This window comes from Myotis myotis, unplaced genomic scaffold (genome assembly GCF_014108235.1).
Source record: "Myotis myotis isolate mMyoMyo1 unplaced genomic scaffold, mMyoMyo1.p scaffold_m19_p_13, whole genome shotgun sequence".
In the NCBI taxonomy this organism is placed as follows: Eukaryota; Metazoa; Chordata; class Mammalia; order Chiroptera; family Vespertilionidae; genus Myotis; species Myotis myotis.
In genome coordinates this window covers 46,410,221-46,426,058 of record NW_023416317.1, presented here as the reverse complement: position 1 = coordinate 46,426,058, position 15,838 = coordinate 46,410,221, and the positions used below count along the sequence as shown (strand labels likewise).

Genomic DNA, 15,838 nt, shown 5'->3' with positions numbered 1-15,838 from the left:
TTCCCCCTTGAGGATATTAAAATTTCTAACCTGACACTGTTACATTTATGACTCTCTCAAAACTTTTTTCTTTCTTCTGATGAACTAGGTCCAGGATATGGGATCAGCCAATCAAGTCGACTGTCAGCTTCTGTCAGTGCCATGCGAGTCCTGAACACAGGTTCTGATGTGGAGGAGGCAGTAGCAGATGCCTTGGTACTTTTCTTTATTTTCTTATCTTTATAGATGTTCTAATTATGAAACTAATGTATGAGTAAGCCAGTCCACAGAGTCAGAAGGAAGGTGGGGAAATTCTTGTGGATTGAATCTAGGAAGATCAAATGTGAGCAGTGTTAAAAGCAGTATAATTAATTCTTGATCTTTATTTAGTCAGAAATTAAATGATGGCCAATAGTAATTGATAGGATATCAAAAATATAAATACTAAAATTATAAGATCAAAAAAATATATATAAATACTGATGTCTAATCTGGTGATGTGTTTTATGCACTATATTATACACAGAGTTAGGGCAGACAGACTATATACACTATGAGCATATAATTTCAAGGCTAAGTCAACCTTGAGTATTTGGAGATTGTTTTAGTTTGGAGTAGGATTTTGTTTAGTTTTTTATTTATTTGTATTTTCAGAGCTGAGAGAAAGTACAACTTAAAGATATATTTTAATTAATATATCTTTCTGGCTCTTTATGCTTGACACATATAAGTGAGTTTTAAAAACATGATGTACAGCCCTAGCCGGTTTGACTCAGTGGATAGAGCATCATCCTGAGGACTGACAGGTCCCAGGTTCGATTCCGGTCAAGGGCATATGCCTGGGTTGCGGGCTCAATCTCTAGTGTGGGGCATGCAGGAGGTAGCCAATCAATGATTCTCTCTCATCATTGATGTTTCTATCTCTCTCTCCCTCTCCCTTCCTCTCTGAGATAAATAAAAATATATTTAATTAATAAATAATAAAAACATAATGTACAGATGAAACTTTTTCATAAGACTGCGGTACATATATCTGCTGTTTTTCTCATATAAACTTATGAAGAAAGTGTCATTTGATACAATGAAAATAATGGACTTTTGCCAGTTTCCCAAGTCAATTCAGTATGACACTTCCTTTTTCAAATTATATTAATCCCATGTTTGAGAAGCACTTTCTCAGTTTTATACTCAAAACTTACAAAAGGCCTCATCTTTGTTTTGAAATTAAAAAATACATTGTACCTTTTAAAACTATACCTCAATCTTAACCAGTGTTGATATAATATAGTTTTGCCAAAAAATTTTTAAAAACAAGTTTAAAAAAATATTTGTTATCACTGTAATGTAATAAATGTAGTAATATATGTAATTCTGCTCTGACAATCTATATGTGCTTAATTTTTCCTTTTATCTCCGCCATTTGATTATTTTTAAATAAATTAATGTAACTAGGTAGGAACTTGGTTTTCTTGGGCATTGGCTATATTGATCACGTCTTGTTCTGATGATACTAAATCAGAAGATGTTTAAATTTATGATTTTTCAATTCATATTTTCTAGTTTCTTTTTAAATAGATGATTTACCAGTTAAATTCTGCTCACATAAATTTTATGAATTGAATGAGGTTTTTCTTGAAATATTACTTACAATACTAAGATGTTGAGATTTTGTGTTTGGCTTATATGGGGAATATTTAACCACCAGGGCTAAAAGCTAAATCCCAATAAATTGATTCTATCTACTTCCATTATTTGCATAGTATAGTATTCCAGTTATAACTATCAGTTTTTAGGAAAAGAACTCCAAACCCAATTTGGACCTTGGAAAAAATTAAAGGAATAAAGTTAACTTTGGAAATAACAAAAGGATCCATATAGAAGACTTAAATTGGGAAAACTGGTTAAGGAAATATTTTTGTGCTTACATATTTTTTTTGGACTAAATGATATTGGTAAGATGAAAGATATAGCCTGCTAATAAGCTGTTTTTATGTATCTATATATTAAAAAGTTTAATGTTTCTGATTATGAGCATTATGTATTCCTACTTCATTGTGCTGTGTGGCAAAATGTTCTTCATTATTTTTAATTTTTCTCTTTAAAAATTTACTGCTCTCAGCTCTTAGGAGACATGCGGACTAAGGTATAGACATTGCTACTTTATGAACTCTTATGATACCGTAACTTTTTCTTATCACATTAACAGATGATAGTATTCTATAAAAACTTCAAGTAGAAGTAATAAAATCTTTACACATACATCCTGTCTTTTTTTATATGTATGATTAAGAATAGGTAGATATTGGGGTTCTCATCTTTTAAGCTTGAGTACTTCATACAAGAAGATGATGTCACTCACACTGATTATCTTTAACAAAACTGATCTTGGAGCTCGACACAGAAAATGTCACATTACTGCTATTCTAAATTAAGTTGGCATCTCTGAATTAATATGAAGCATTTAGTGGTGGAAACATCATTATATAATTTTTTAATTTGATTCAAATTATATTTCTTTTAGATTTTAGAATTTGGAGAATTTATAGCCATCTGGAACTATTTTAAGTAATAGTGCTTAATCTGTTTTGTAGAAATGTCTTCATCTCTCACCAGCCTATATTCAGATACTAGATTACATAAAGATTTGCTTTTAATTTTCCTAAGGAAATCTCAAATAATCTACTCTCTCATTTCACTTTTGATATGCAAGGTATAATTAGCAGTTACATATATTAAATAATAAACATGTAAAGGAATCTAAACATGTAATGAGAATAAACATGTAATGAGAATCTATTCTTTCTCATATTTATTCAAATAGATGGTATAGACACAGTAGGGAAAACAGAGGACCCTCAAGGAGCTTGCCTACTAAAAATAATAGTAAGCAAAACAGGTTCTCATCATTCTTTGTGTTTTACTTTTCAACGACATGAGGGTTGGGTATAGAGAAGAAGGAGTGGAAGAGAAATGATAGTGGAGGTAAAAGAAGAGTAGAAGAAAGAGGTATAGATAGGAAAAATAGAACTTTACATGAGTTTTTTTTTTTAATTTATTGTCCACTTCCTAATCCATCCTCATCCTTTAAAAAAGTAATATTTTCTTCTTACCAACTCAGATTTCCAGTATGGTTTCGGCTCATTTATGATTTGGTAATCCTTGGTTTTCCAAGAAAAGAAGAAAGAAAAGGAAAACCCACATTTTTTTTTATCATTTCCCACTTACATATCTGAACTTCGATTGAGTGTTATTCTGCTTCTACCACTTCCCATGGTTAAAGAATATTTCATCTTCTACTAAATCCTAAAACATGGTTTTTGAAGAAAAACTAAATATTGACATTATATCATTAAAATATTTAGCAGCATGCTTTGTACTGATTTTAAAACAAAAACCAGTCCTTTTGTATCAGTGGAAATTGTGAAATACCAGTGTTCTTTTAGCTACCCCTAATAAGAATCTTTATGTATATAACAGAAAAAACCTGCTCGAAGAAGATATGAGTCATATGGAATGCATTCAGATGATGATGCCAACAGCGATGCGTCTAGTGCTTGTTCAGAGCGCTCCTACAGTTCTCGAAATGGTAGTATTCCTACGTATATGAGGCAGACTGAAGATGTGGCAGAAGTCCTCAATAGGTGTGCTAGTTCCAACTGGTCAGAAAGGAAAGAAGGCCTTCTGGGTCTGCAAAACTTACTAAAAAATCAGAGAACACTGAGGTGAGTTGTGTTATCTTAAAATAGTTGTCCTATTTAGCACTTTTTGACTTGACTTTGGTTTCTATAACACTTTAGAGCAGCGGTTCTCAACCTGTGGGTTGCAACCCATTTGGGGGTCGAACAACCCTTTCACAGGGGTCGCCCTAAGACCATCGGAAAACACATATATAATTACATATTGTTTTTGTGATTAATCACTATGCTTTAATTATGTTCAATTTTTAACAATGAAATTGGGGGTCACCACAACATGAGGAACTGTATTAAAGGGTCGCGGCATTAGGAAGGTTGAGAACCACTGCTTTAGAGATACTGGTATAGGAACAGATTTGTCCTGAATTTAGAAGGTGGTATTAAAATATTTTCCTAATCTTCAGTCCTTTAGGACAATCTGTACTATTATACTAAGAAATTTTCAAATTCACTTATTCTATTTAAAGAAATATTTTTTTTGTGTGTGTGTGTGTGTGTTTTACAGAGAGGAAGGGAGAGGGATAGAGAGTTAGAAACATCGATGATAGAGAAACATCTATCAGCTGCCTCCTGCACACTCCCCACTGGGGATGTGCCCGCAACCAAAGTACATGCCCTTGACCGGAATCGAACCTGGGACCTTTGAGTCTGCAGGCTGACGCTCTATCCACTGAGCCAAACTGGCTAAGGCATATTAGAAAAATTTTCATTTTAAATGAAAGTTAGGCTCAGTGGATAGAGTGTCAGCCTGCAGACTCAAAGGTCCCAGGTTCGATTCCGGTCAAGGGCACATGCCCTGTTTGTGGTCTCGATCCCCAGTGGGGGGTGTGCAGGCAGCAACCAAACAATGATTCTCTCTTATCATTGATGTTTCTATCTCTCTCCTTCTCCCTTCCTCTCTGAAATCAATAAAAAAAAAATTATAAAAAAATATATTTTTTTTCTTGATTTCAGAGAGGAAGGGAGAGGGAGAGAGAGATAGAAACATCAATGATGAAAGAGAGTCATTGATCAGCTGCCTCCTGCATGTTCTGCATTGGGGATTCAGCCTGCAAACCCAAACATGTGCTCTGACCTGGAATCGAACCGTGACCTCCTGGTTCATAGGGCAATACGCAACTACTGAGCCACATTGGCTGGACTAAAGAAACTTTTTAAAAAAGATTTTTAAAGTTGATTTTTAGAGCAGTGGTTCTCAACCTTTCTAATGCCACGACCCCCCTCATGTTGTGGTGATCCCCAACCATAAAATTATTTTTATTGCTACTTCATAACTGTAATTTTGCTACTGTAAACAATATGTAATTATATATGTGTTTTCCAATGGTCTTCGGTGACCCCTGTGAAAGCGTCGTTCAACCCCCAAAAGGGTCGCGACCCACAGGTTGAGAACTACTGTTTTAGAGAGAGGAAGAGAGAAGGTGAGAGAGAGAAACATTGATGTGAGAATGAAACATCAGTTGGCTGCCTCCCTCATGCCCCCTCATGCCGGAGGTTGAGCCTGCAACCGGGCATGTGCCCTGACTGGGAATCAAACCAGGAACCTTTCAGTGCACACGTTGATGCCCAACCAACTAAGCTACACCGGCCAGGCCAAAAACATTTTAAAAGGCAACTTTTTATTCACAAATAGATGTTAAATGAAAAATGTTACTAATTTTTAAAATTAAAATAAATAAGATGCACAGAATATTCAAGCTGACTGGTTTATTAAAATTCATTCCTGATAACTTTCAGTGTGAGGAAAGAATGTTCACTTGAAAATTAAGCTATATTCTTAGTGTTTGTGTAACATGAATTTAAGAGTAATATGAAATGGAATTGGAAAGAATTTCTCTAAGGAGAGAAGTTTATATAGGTTTTCATTTTTTTTGGGGGGGGGGGCTATTTTGTTTTTTCAGTTTTGTTTATTTTCCTGATAGCTTTTGCTTGCTTTTCCCCCTGAATTCTTAGCTTTCATCTGTGTAATGTTTTAAACCTCTATAGTCTTCACTTTTAAGAGCCTAGTTTCAAATAATTTGTAAGTTTGAGTGTGGTGGATAATAAAAGGTTACTTTCTGACTTAATACCAGGGTTTTACTAGCTGTGTATTTATTTTAGGAAGTATTAGCACTATATAATTTAAAATGAAAATTTTTCTATATAATATCTAATATAATGTTTGCATATCATATTTCACGAGTCACTACAATAAGTCATTGTAATATTGTCCCCAGTCCCATCAGAATTAGGGTAATATTAGGTTCAGCATATCATCTTAAATGGCAAGGGAGGAGGCATACTTGAGAAGGATTTTAACCCTCAAGTGACAGAATTTAAGAAAACATGTTGGCATTTAAAAGGATAAGATTCTGGGAATGACATTTGTACCGTTTTCCCTGTCATGCTACGTTAATGAAGTATAATTCTATTCTCTTATAACTTTCAGCTTTTAAAATAAAGTGAGTTGCAACAGAATTATTATTGTATTTGATATATTTATATTTAGCTCTAACAAGTAAATCCTACAAATTTCTCAGTTTTGAGGGCTTATTTTTTTAAGCCCAATTATATGTAAGGTTATTTTAAATGACTTCTTCCTATAGCAAGATATTAATTAGCCACTTTGTTATTTTGACAGTCGAGTTGAACTGAAAAGACTATGTGAAATTTTCACAAGAATGTTTGCTGATCCTCATGGCAAGGTATGTTTTAGTATTTAAGATTATTTACTCCTTTAGGTGTCATTTGTATATTGCCCAGAAAAGAAATAAAATAATAACAAAAAAACCCCAAAAAGCCATTTTTATTATTGCCCTAGAATTGTAATAATCTTTTCAAACATAATTGAAATTGTTTTATATCATACATAATTTAGAAGTTGCTCTCTGGTAATCATTTATGTTTTTTGGAAGAGTGATTGTCTAAGACTACAAACTGAAGGGTATAGTAACAAGCAGGACTCTTATAAATTAGTCAGGATGAGTGTATATATTTGTATTTAAAAACATTCCACTATTTATAAAGGAAATAATTGGGGTAAGTTTGTAACTTTTTATCCAGTTTTCTTCTGTGATTATTACAACATTAATATAACATATACTATCTTAAAAGAACAGTTTTGTAGAAAAGAGTTTTATTAAATAACACAAAAACACAAAATATGGCTTTATCCATAGTTCGATAGTAATCTGAAAGAAGCAATTTGTATATTGAAATAGTCCATAAAATTTTTAGAATGTTGTTCAGTTTTTAGTGTCGATTAAAACATATTTGATCTGCATATTACTGTGAAATTTTGGTTTACTTTGATAGATAGCACTGTTGTAAAATGTATTCACTTATTTTGTTTTCAGCAGTGTATTTGACAATGGTGAAACTTTATTATGTATCTTCCTTTAGGACAGACACCAGGTATCCACATGAGCATTTCTAACCCAGATGAGAGGGAGATGTGGAAGGGAAATTATAAGAAAAATATTAATGAATTTCACTTTACTGTGTGTTGTTTGTTTTTTTTTTTCATTTTATTGTTGCACATATCATTTTCTCTTTTTTTCTATCTCTGATCTTTTCATTACTTAACAACACTGATTAAAAATATTAAAATCCCTCTTTAATCTAAAATCCAGCTAAAGATTATAAATTACCTATATTTTAAAATAGTAATTTTAAAATATTACCCTCTATCAGAAGGTATATTTATTTTATCCAAGAATGTAAAAATCCCATTAAAGACAAAGATTAAAACAGCTTACTTAATAAAACTTTAAAAAATTGATAACTCTCAAACTGTAGGTAGGTAACTGTACCATTTTATATTGACATTGATTGGTACCACTATTTACAGCTGTAGGACTTGCCTTAATGCAAAATTTTTTGTAAATTCTGATCAGATTAACTGTTGATGTACTTTGTTGGCAATACAAGCCAAAGGACAAGACAGTTATGATCTGTGTGGACTGTACAACTTTAAAATGAAAAGTTTTAAAACATCTTCAATAATTTATTCATCCTAGAAGATAGAAGACTGAGCCTGGTTTATTTCTAGAAGTCACAATTTTTGATTGTCAAGACAATACTGCAGTTTAGTTGGATGCTACAATTTACATGAAATAAGTAGAAACACTTTTTAAGAGTCTCTTGGAAATAAAATAAGAAAGCTGAGTTTGATGCTGGTAAAGGAACTATTTGGCCTCCCTTAATAGATGTGGAGAACCAGCTACAGCCCTCCCTAGAATTGTCAGGAAAGGGATTTCTTAGTTTTTCCTCGTAGAATTTTATAACAGGTCTTAGTGACCCATCTGGCTTTGTTTGTCTGGTTTGATATTTTGTTAGTTCAGTGAAGACAAATGTAATTGGAAGATTTTTGCTTAACTTGTTTTTGGTGATTGTCCAAGAGAGGCCCTGCCATAATGTAATTTACTAGGATAAACAGGCTATATCACTATATCCTGAGTTTAAAGGTTTGATTTCGAGTTTTAGCATTATGTCCTGATATTATTAAAATAGCAGATATTTCCCCACCCCTTTTTATTTTTTTTTTTAATATATTTTATTGATTTTTTACAGAGAGGAAGGGAGAGGGATAGAGAGTTAGAAACATCGATCAGCTGCCTCCTGCACACCTCCTACTGGGGATGTGCCCACAACCAAAGTACATGCCTTTGACCGGAATCAAACCTGGGACCTTTAAGTCTGCAGGCCGACGCTCTATCCACTGAGCCAAACCAGTTAGGGCTCCCCACCCCTTTTTAAAATGTATCTTTATAAAGTGGCAGCAGCTGCTGCACCTTCCATATCAAGCAACTGTTTTTTATACTTTTCTGTCAAATACAGTTTTGTTCTTTACCAAGAGTCTGTAAAGGGCCAGATAGTAAATAAGGCTATGTGGGCCAAAATTATCTCCGTCATAACTATTCAACTCTGCCATTAATACCATGAAGGCATCCATAGACAATGTATAAATAAATGAAGATGGCTGGTTTGCAATAAAACTTTATGAATATTGACGTTTTAGTTCTCATATAATTTTCATGTGTCACTAACTGGCCTATTGACTTAAAAATGTAAACCATTCTTTTACAGACTGCAGTTTGCTGGCTCTTGTTCTATATCAACTCTTTAAGTTACTGACACTAAAATAGAAACATAGAGTTAAGACCCTTTAAGCCCTGGCTGAGTAGCAAAGTTAGTTAGAACATAGACCCTATACGCCAAGGTTGCAGGTTGGATCCCTGATTAGTGCACATACTAGTACAAGAATCAACCAGTGAATGCATAAATAAATGGAACAACAAACCGATGTCCCCTCCTTCCCCCTCTCTCAAATCAATTATTTTTAAATCCTCAACCAAGGATATTTTTTCATCAATTTTTAAGGAGAGTAGAAGAGAGAAACATCGATGTGAGAGAAACACATCGATTGGTTACCTCCTGCATGAGCCCCGACCAGGCTTTGGTCCTGATGAGAAGCCTGCAACCAAGGTACATGCTCTTGACCAGAATTGAACCTGGGACCCTTTGGTCCACAGGCGGACGCTCTATCCACTGAGCCAAACCAGCTAGGGCCAATTTTTTTTTCTAAAGACCTTTTACTGAAGGGGCTTATGCTACTGGTTGAAGGTTGGAACGATATACTCGAGCCCCTGCTGGATGAAACCATCCCTGTGTATTCCTATATATCCCAGCCATTCTCCATTTCTGACCTGTGATTTTTGTCTAACTATTCAGGGCTGCCTGGTAATTCTCTTCCTCTCATCTTTCTCTTCTGTCTTCCATGCAGACCGTGTCAAATAGTCTGTCCTCAAAAATCAAGCCCTGTTCACCTCCCCACCCATCTCATGCCCCAAGTAGATGTCCTGGCCTCTTACTCCATTTCCTAACTCTAAAACAGCAAACTTAACTACACATCAACCCATTCTTCCTACCTTTCTTCCTATTGAAATGGAAGGAGAGCTTACTTTGAAGTTGTTGTTCAGCTACATAAATACAATGTGTATCCTGTGTCTTGATAATATGGTCTCCTCAGCGTGGTCAGGAATTTCGCATAAATTTTAGTTTGTTGATTGCCATACCTTTTTGTTTTTCAACTTTGTTACTAGTTTATTCAGTGTGTCCTTTCTGTCATTTTAAGGACTGTGCTGTGGGAGAGGAGGAAGAGGTCTGGTTTCCCCTTCTGTTGTGCCTGACTTAGTCTCTTTCACACCATTTCTTCTGCTCTTATTTCCAGACACCTATCTCTCTGATTGTGTTAGTAATGTTAGTGTTGACTTAGAGACTGTCTTAGGCCCTCTTCTTTCAACTTCATACCTTCTCTGAAGAATAAATTACCCGCTTCATTTGAATGACTCTCAAACATGTCCTTAAAGCCTGTTTTTCCTCCTGAACTTTTAGTCACATGACTACAGGTCATCTTCAGCTTCAAAGCTATTCTTTCTCATGCACTGGTTTATCTCATATGATGAAACCACTGTCCCCTCATTGCTTAAGTGAAGAATTTGGGCATCATTCTAGAAACTTCCCTCAATCTTTTCTTTTTTTAAAATTATAATTGTATTGATTTCAGAGGAAGGGAGAGGGATATATAGAAACATCAATGATGAGAGAGAATCACTGATCGGCTACCTCCTGCACACCCACACTTGGGATCGAGCCCACAACCTGGGCACATGCCCTGACTGGGAATTGAATCATGACCTCCTGGTTCATAGGTTGATGCTCAACCACCATGCCATCCAGGATTCACTCAATCTTAATTGATTCGACCATTCAGCGGTTCTCAACCTGTGGGTCGCGACCCCTTTGGCGGTCGAACGACCCTTTCACAGGGGTCGCCTAAGACCATCCTGCATATCAGTTATTTACATTACAATTCATGACAGTAGCAACATTACAGTTATGAAGTAGCAATGAAAATAATTTTTTTCTGCTTTCTAAAAAAGTTTATTTTTTTTTTACATTCTAAATAAATCTTTATTGTTGAGATTATTATAGTTGTTCCCCTTTTTTCCCCCCATAGCTCCCCTCCACCCAGTTCCCACCCCACCCCATGCCCTTACACCCCACTGTCCTCATCCATAGGTGTACTCTTTTTGTCGCCAGGTCAAAGGTCATACACATGGAAAATGTAGCTATTTCCATCCGCAACGTGTCCCTGTGTTCGGAAAGGTCTCTCACTACTTGTTCATGCTCTACTCAGAAAGGGTATGGAGCCACGTAATGGCTTTTATAAAATAATGTATTCTCTTATGTTTAAAATGAGGATTTCGCTATTAGAAGTGAGGAGAAGGCCACACTACAGCTGCTCTCGCCCTCTTGCCCTTCGGGCGATAGTTGTGCGTGGGGCTGCGAGCTGGTTCACGGGCCGTAGATGAAGCCGTCTGGGCAGCCCGCACAGTTCCGCTGGCTTCCCAAGGGCTGTTGCAGCCTCACGCAGCCTCACGGGGGCCTTCGCAGCCTTGCAGGGGCCGTTGTAGCCTCACACAGCCTCTCAGGGGGTGTCGCAGCCTCGCAGGGGCCATCGCAGCCTCATACAGCCTCGTAGGGGGCGCCGCAACCCACGTTGGGGGTGAAGGTGTGAGACAGAAGCTCCTCTCGCTGTCTCTCCTGCTGCTCCCTTGCATATCGCCGATGCTGTAAGTTTCTGAGAGCAGTCTGCAGGTGCTGGACATCATACTTTAACTGGTCAACACGAAGTTTGGCATTCTGTCTTTTGTTGGGCGGCTCCTTGCTGGACAATTCTCCAGGTGTTCTAGCCGGCTGAATATCTGATATGCTTGCTTGGATTTCGTTTTCTACTAAGTTCACAGACTGCTTGTCTGCCGTCTCCCAGCATCCCATGCAAGACTGGATCTGGTGGACCTGCTTGTGCGATTGCTGGTACAGCGGTTCCATGTCGCCAGCCCAGCCGGGTCTGGCTCCTGCTTCCTCTGAACCTGATTCTGCTTCTTGAGTGTGTCCCTTATGGATGTGAGGAGTTAAAATCTGCAGTTTGTTGGGTTAAGCTGCAAAAGCGCAGGTGGTTCCTTTTGTGCCACTGGCACAGCTTGGGCGGGGATGTACATTGAGTAGGGTGGGGTCTCAGAGAATCACCAGGGCGGAGCAAACAGCAATGGCGTCTCCGCGACTCCATGTCCCCGAGTGCCAGCGAGCAGCTCTGCGAGAAAGCCACCCTTGCTCTCTGACCCGCTGCAAGGCAGTCCCGCCTCTCCCTGTAGGGGTCTGGGACCTCAGAATCCCACCCCAAACAAGTTCAGTGGATTTGAGAGCTTGTATCCCCTTCCGATTGAAAAAAAACGCGCATCCAGTTATAGCCCGCCTGGCACTCGATTCTGTGCATCTGTTCTTGGCGCCTTTGCACCTCCTACTCAGTCTCAATGCGCTTCTTTCTTTCCTTCCAGTTGTAGAACTTCCACTGGGCCAGCTTTCCCATGGTTCTGGATGATAGCTGTTTTGTCTTATAGTTGGTAATTTCAATGTTGTTGTGGGAGGCAGCACGCACAGGTCTATACCTTATGCTGCCATCTTGGTTCTCCGCAACGAAAATAATTTTATGGTTGGGACACAACATGAGGAACTGTATTTAGAGGGCCAGAAGGTTGAGAACCACTGGTTTGAATAATTCTCTATTCCCACTACTAATTCAGGGCACCGTCATCTTTTGCCTGTTGTACCTCCTCTCCACCTTTTATCCCTAAATTCTCCACACTGCCTTCTTTAGCAATCTTTCTAAAAGGTAAATAAATCTTCTCTACTAGCTTACAGCACTTCAGTGACTACTCAAGAAAATGTTCGAACAAAGCCTATCATTTTGGCTTGCTATTGCCTCTTCATCTCAGCCCCGCCTGCATTGTTCATTTCTCCACATGTGCCAGCACTTTTCCCTATAGCTTAAGTGTGCTATCAGGGACACTTTTTTTTTTAAGTCTGGGTTAACTCTTCACTGAATTGAAATTACTTCTCTGCAAGCTCACAGGGCAGAAATAGTCTAAAGCCTTGCCCTCAGAATGGGCCCTAGTGTTGGGGAGATACCTCACACCATGACCATGACTGGGTGGGTTTTCCCATGTTCTAGGTTGAAGTCAGCATATCAGTCTCTATGCTAATAGCTTCTGGATAGTAGCCGGCTTCCATGATAACTGAAAGTTGTCCTCTTCCCCAACATGACAGACCACCTGCTGTCCCCGCAGAAAAGGGATATTAGAAAATCAAATTATGAGCATCTATGAAAGTCCCATCTCCTTTCATCCCGTCGTCACCCGCTGTAGCCCCCAGAATGTTTTCTTCTGATATATATTAGGGTAAGGATATGAGCCCAACTAAAATGTCAGGCAAACTCCATTGTACAGTGCAGATATCCCAGAAAGGAAGGGTTAGAAAAGAGCTCTTTCTGAATACAGTTGGAATAGATGCTGGATTCCTTTCCTGGGACAGAAGTAATGTACCATGTATTTGGTAAATAGAGTTTGCAAGCTGAAAATATTTGATGTCTATAACTTGATAAATAAACTTTTTTTTATTATTATTACTTCAGGTACCAGTATGGAAGTAAGGGATCCACAATACATGTGTGACAGTAATTTAGACCATAAAGTTACAAATGTATAATTTAAAGCCCCTTAATAATTGTATAAGAGAAGCAGTACACGCAGTGATAACAAGTATGCATAGTGGAGCTAGATTGCTTAGGTTCAGATTTGACCTCCAACACTTATTAGCAGTGTGTGCCTTGGTTTCCTAATCCTATATAAAAAAGCCTAATGTGCAAATTTTCCCCTCAACCAGGAGGCGGGGCCAGCTGGCCAACTTCCCACCGCCCCTCCTCCCAGCTGGCCCCACCCCCAGTCAACCCCCACCCCCACCCCAATCAGGGGCGGGGCTGGCCAGCCAACTGCCTGAGGCCCCTCCCCCCGGCTGGCCCGGCCAATCAGCCCCAATCAGGTTGGGCTGGCCAGACCCCACCCATGCACGAATTCGTGCACTGGGCCTCTAGTCTGTAAAATAGAGTTAATAGTAATTCCCACCTCATATAATTGGGACAATGATTAAGTGAATTAATATCTGTAAAGCCCTTAGAACACAGCAAGCATGATAAAAGTTTTTAAAAACTAAATTTAAATTTAATAAGTTTGAAATATTAAGGAATTCAGGGATGATTTTTATTTTGACTGCTCTAGACCCATTTTCCCCTCAAGTGTAAGGAGTGTCATGCCAAAAGCTATTCTATGTTCTAGCATTTATCTCTGAAGGAACTAGTTGAAGAGATCCACCTTCACTGAGGTGCTTGTTTTCAGTTGGCATTTTATGGTCTGTGTGGTCCTTTCTACCTCTTGAAGTCACGCTCCTGTGTCTTGAACAGTGAGGGTAGAAATTCAGCCTGGGACTACTAAAATGGGACACAGTTGAGCACCCTGGAAGGTCACATCTGGTCTCCTAGAGAGTGTTCTAGGTACTGAGCTGCCTGTGGTCCTAGGGTCAGGAGACCATGACACTCGTCTTATCTGGGAAAAATTAAAAGTTGTAGTATAAACACTTAATTTTTGCTTCCAAACAATAGTAATTGTTCCAAGCCTTCACAGAAATAATTTGTAAAGCTATTGCCTCTGAGGAGGAAAAAATAAAGAAAAATTCTGGATGCCATGCTTTGGGAGCAAATGTTGGCATTGTCCAGAAGTGGGGGCAGGTGTCTGTTAGTCTTAGATTCTTTCCAGAAGTTGAACCTCGAGGATATAGGGTCTGGGAAAAGGGATTTTTTTGTTTTTAATTTCCTCGGTAAGGAGATGAGAGAGAAAGAGGAAAATCACATGCTCTTTTTCCATACTATTCATTGAACTCTTGTTTTAAAAACTATTTTGAGTTTATCATACAACTGAAAAACATTTGTCACTTTTATTTTCTAAGTGTTTTTCTTCCATACAGGAACTTTGCATTGATGGCGACTAATTTGTGTGTTTTTCTTTTTTTTTCTTTTTTTCTTTTTGCATGCTGTCCCCTGTGTTGGAACTCTCAATAGAGAGTAAGTTGGTTCAATATTTGTTGGAAACCTAACTTTACTGCATGACTGTGCAATTAACCCTTTTTCTCTATTTTCTCTCCCGAAGAGTTCATGCAGTGTTGGACCCTTTGCAATCCACGAAATGCTATTCGCAGTTATGCAGGCTGTCATTCTGTTTGGAGATGTGCTTTTTAATCTACTAATTAATCTAATTTGATTATGTTCTTCTGTTCTGTATTTGATGACTGGCACACCTAAGATACAAGCAAGGTTAAGGAAAGGCTGCCTCAATTGTAATAGCTCAAATATTATAATTTTTTTTCCAATAAGTTATATTTGTGAGATTTGTGGGAGCATAAATTGATTCCATTGAAGTTTGGCTCCATTGAATTATTAATACATAATTTCCAAGTTTCACAATTATTTTTAAAAATTTAGTTCCATACATTCCATATGTACTTTCTAATATTATAATGTCATTCCTTAAGAGCAAACAGAGCAATGATTCTCAACATTTTGTTCAAATTTTTAGCCCTAGTATTATATTAGCATATTCACTTTTCATTTTCTCCTTTAATCATAGGTAAGGAAATAGACTATCAACATCTGAGAATAAACTCTTTGTGATAGGGCAATCAAGTAAGATATATTATGTGAAATTCCCAGTATATTTTTTTAGATTGATACATGTAGACGACAGCTATATATTACCAGTTAGTAAGTACGATTGATAGGATGTAAGTATTTTGAAAAATAATAATATAGTTCTATATTTAGAAAAATATCAGTACCATGTTTACATTTTTATTCAGCTATGCTCACATTGTATCTAATCAAAAGAACTTTTTACTTAGGAGACCCGGAGAAGTCTTTTTTTCTTTTTAATATATTTTTATTGATTTCAGAGAGGAAGGGAGAGGGAGAGATAGATAGACACATCCATGATGAGAGAGAATCATGGGTCAGCTGTCTCCTGGAAGTCCCCCACTGGGGATCGAGCCCACAACCCAGACATGTGCCATTGACCAGAATTGAACCTGGGACCTTTCAGTTCGCAGGCCGACGCTCTTTCCACTGAACCAAAACAGCTAGGGCCTGGAGAAGTATTTTGAAGGAAATAGCAATAGCTTGACAGGATCATCAACTTTGGATATGTTAGCATGAGAAGAAAGAAACTACTGGGCTAGCT

The 15,838-nt window shown here is 37.5% G+C and overlaps 1 protein-coding gene across 50 annotated transcripts in view; it reads left to right on the top strand.

Moving 5' to 3' along the window:
* CLASP2 (cytoplasmic linker associated protein 2) overlaps positions 1–15,838 on the top strand; it is a 146,440-nt gene that overhangs the window by 95,715 nt on the left and 34,887 nt on the right. For 23 of the 50 annotated variants that reach the window (XM_036332924.1, XM_036332929.1, XM_036332912.1 and 20 more), the window contains 5 exons: positions 89–195; positions 2,099–2,122; positions 3,457–3,701; positions 6,295–6,358; positions 8,246–8,248. In XM_036332924.1, the coding sequence (XP_036188817.1) occupies positions 89–195; positions 2,099–2,122; positions 3,457–3,701; positions 6,295–6,358; positions 8,246–8,248 (443 nt within the window). The remainder of the gene's footprint in view (positions 1–88; positions 196–2,098; positions 2,123–3,456; positions 3,702–6,294; positions 6,359–8,245; positions 8,249–15,838) is intronic. The other 27 variants (XM_036332887.1, XM_036332911.1, XM_036332898.1 and 24 more) reach the window with 3 other exon arrangements.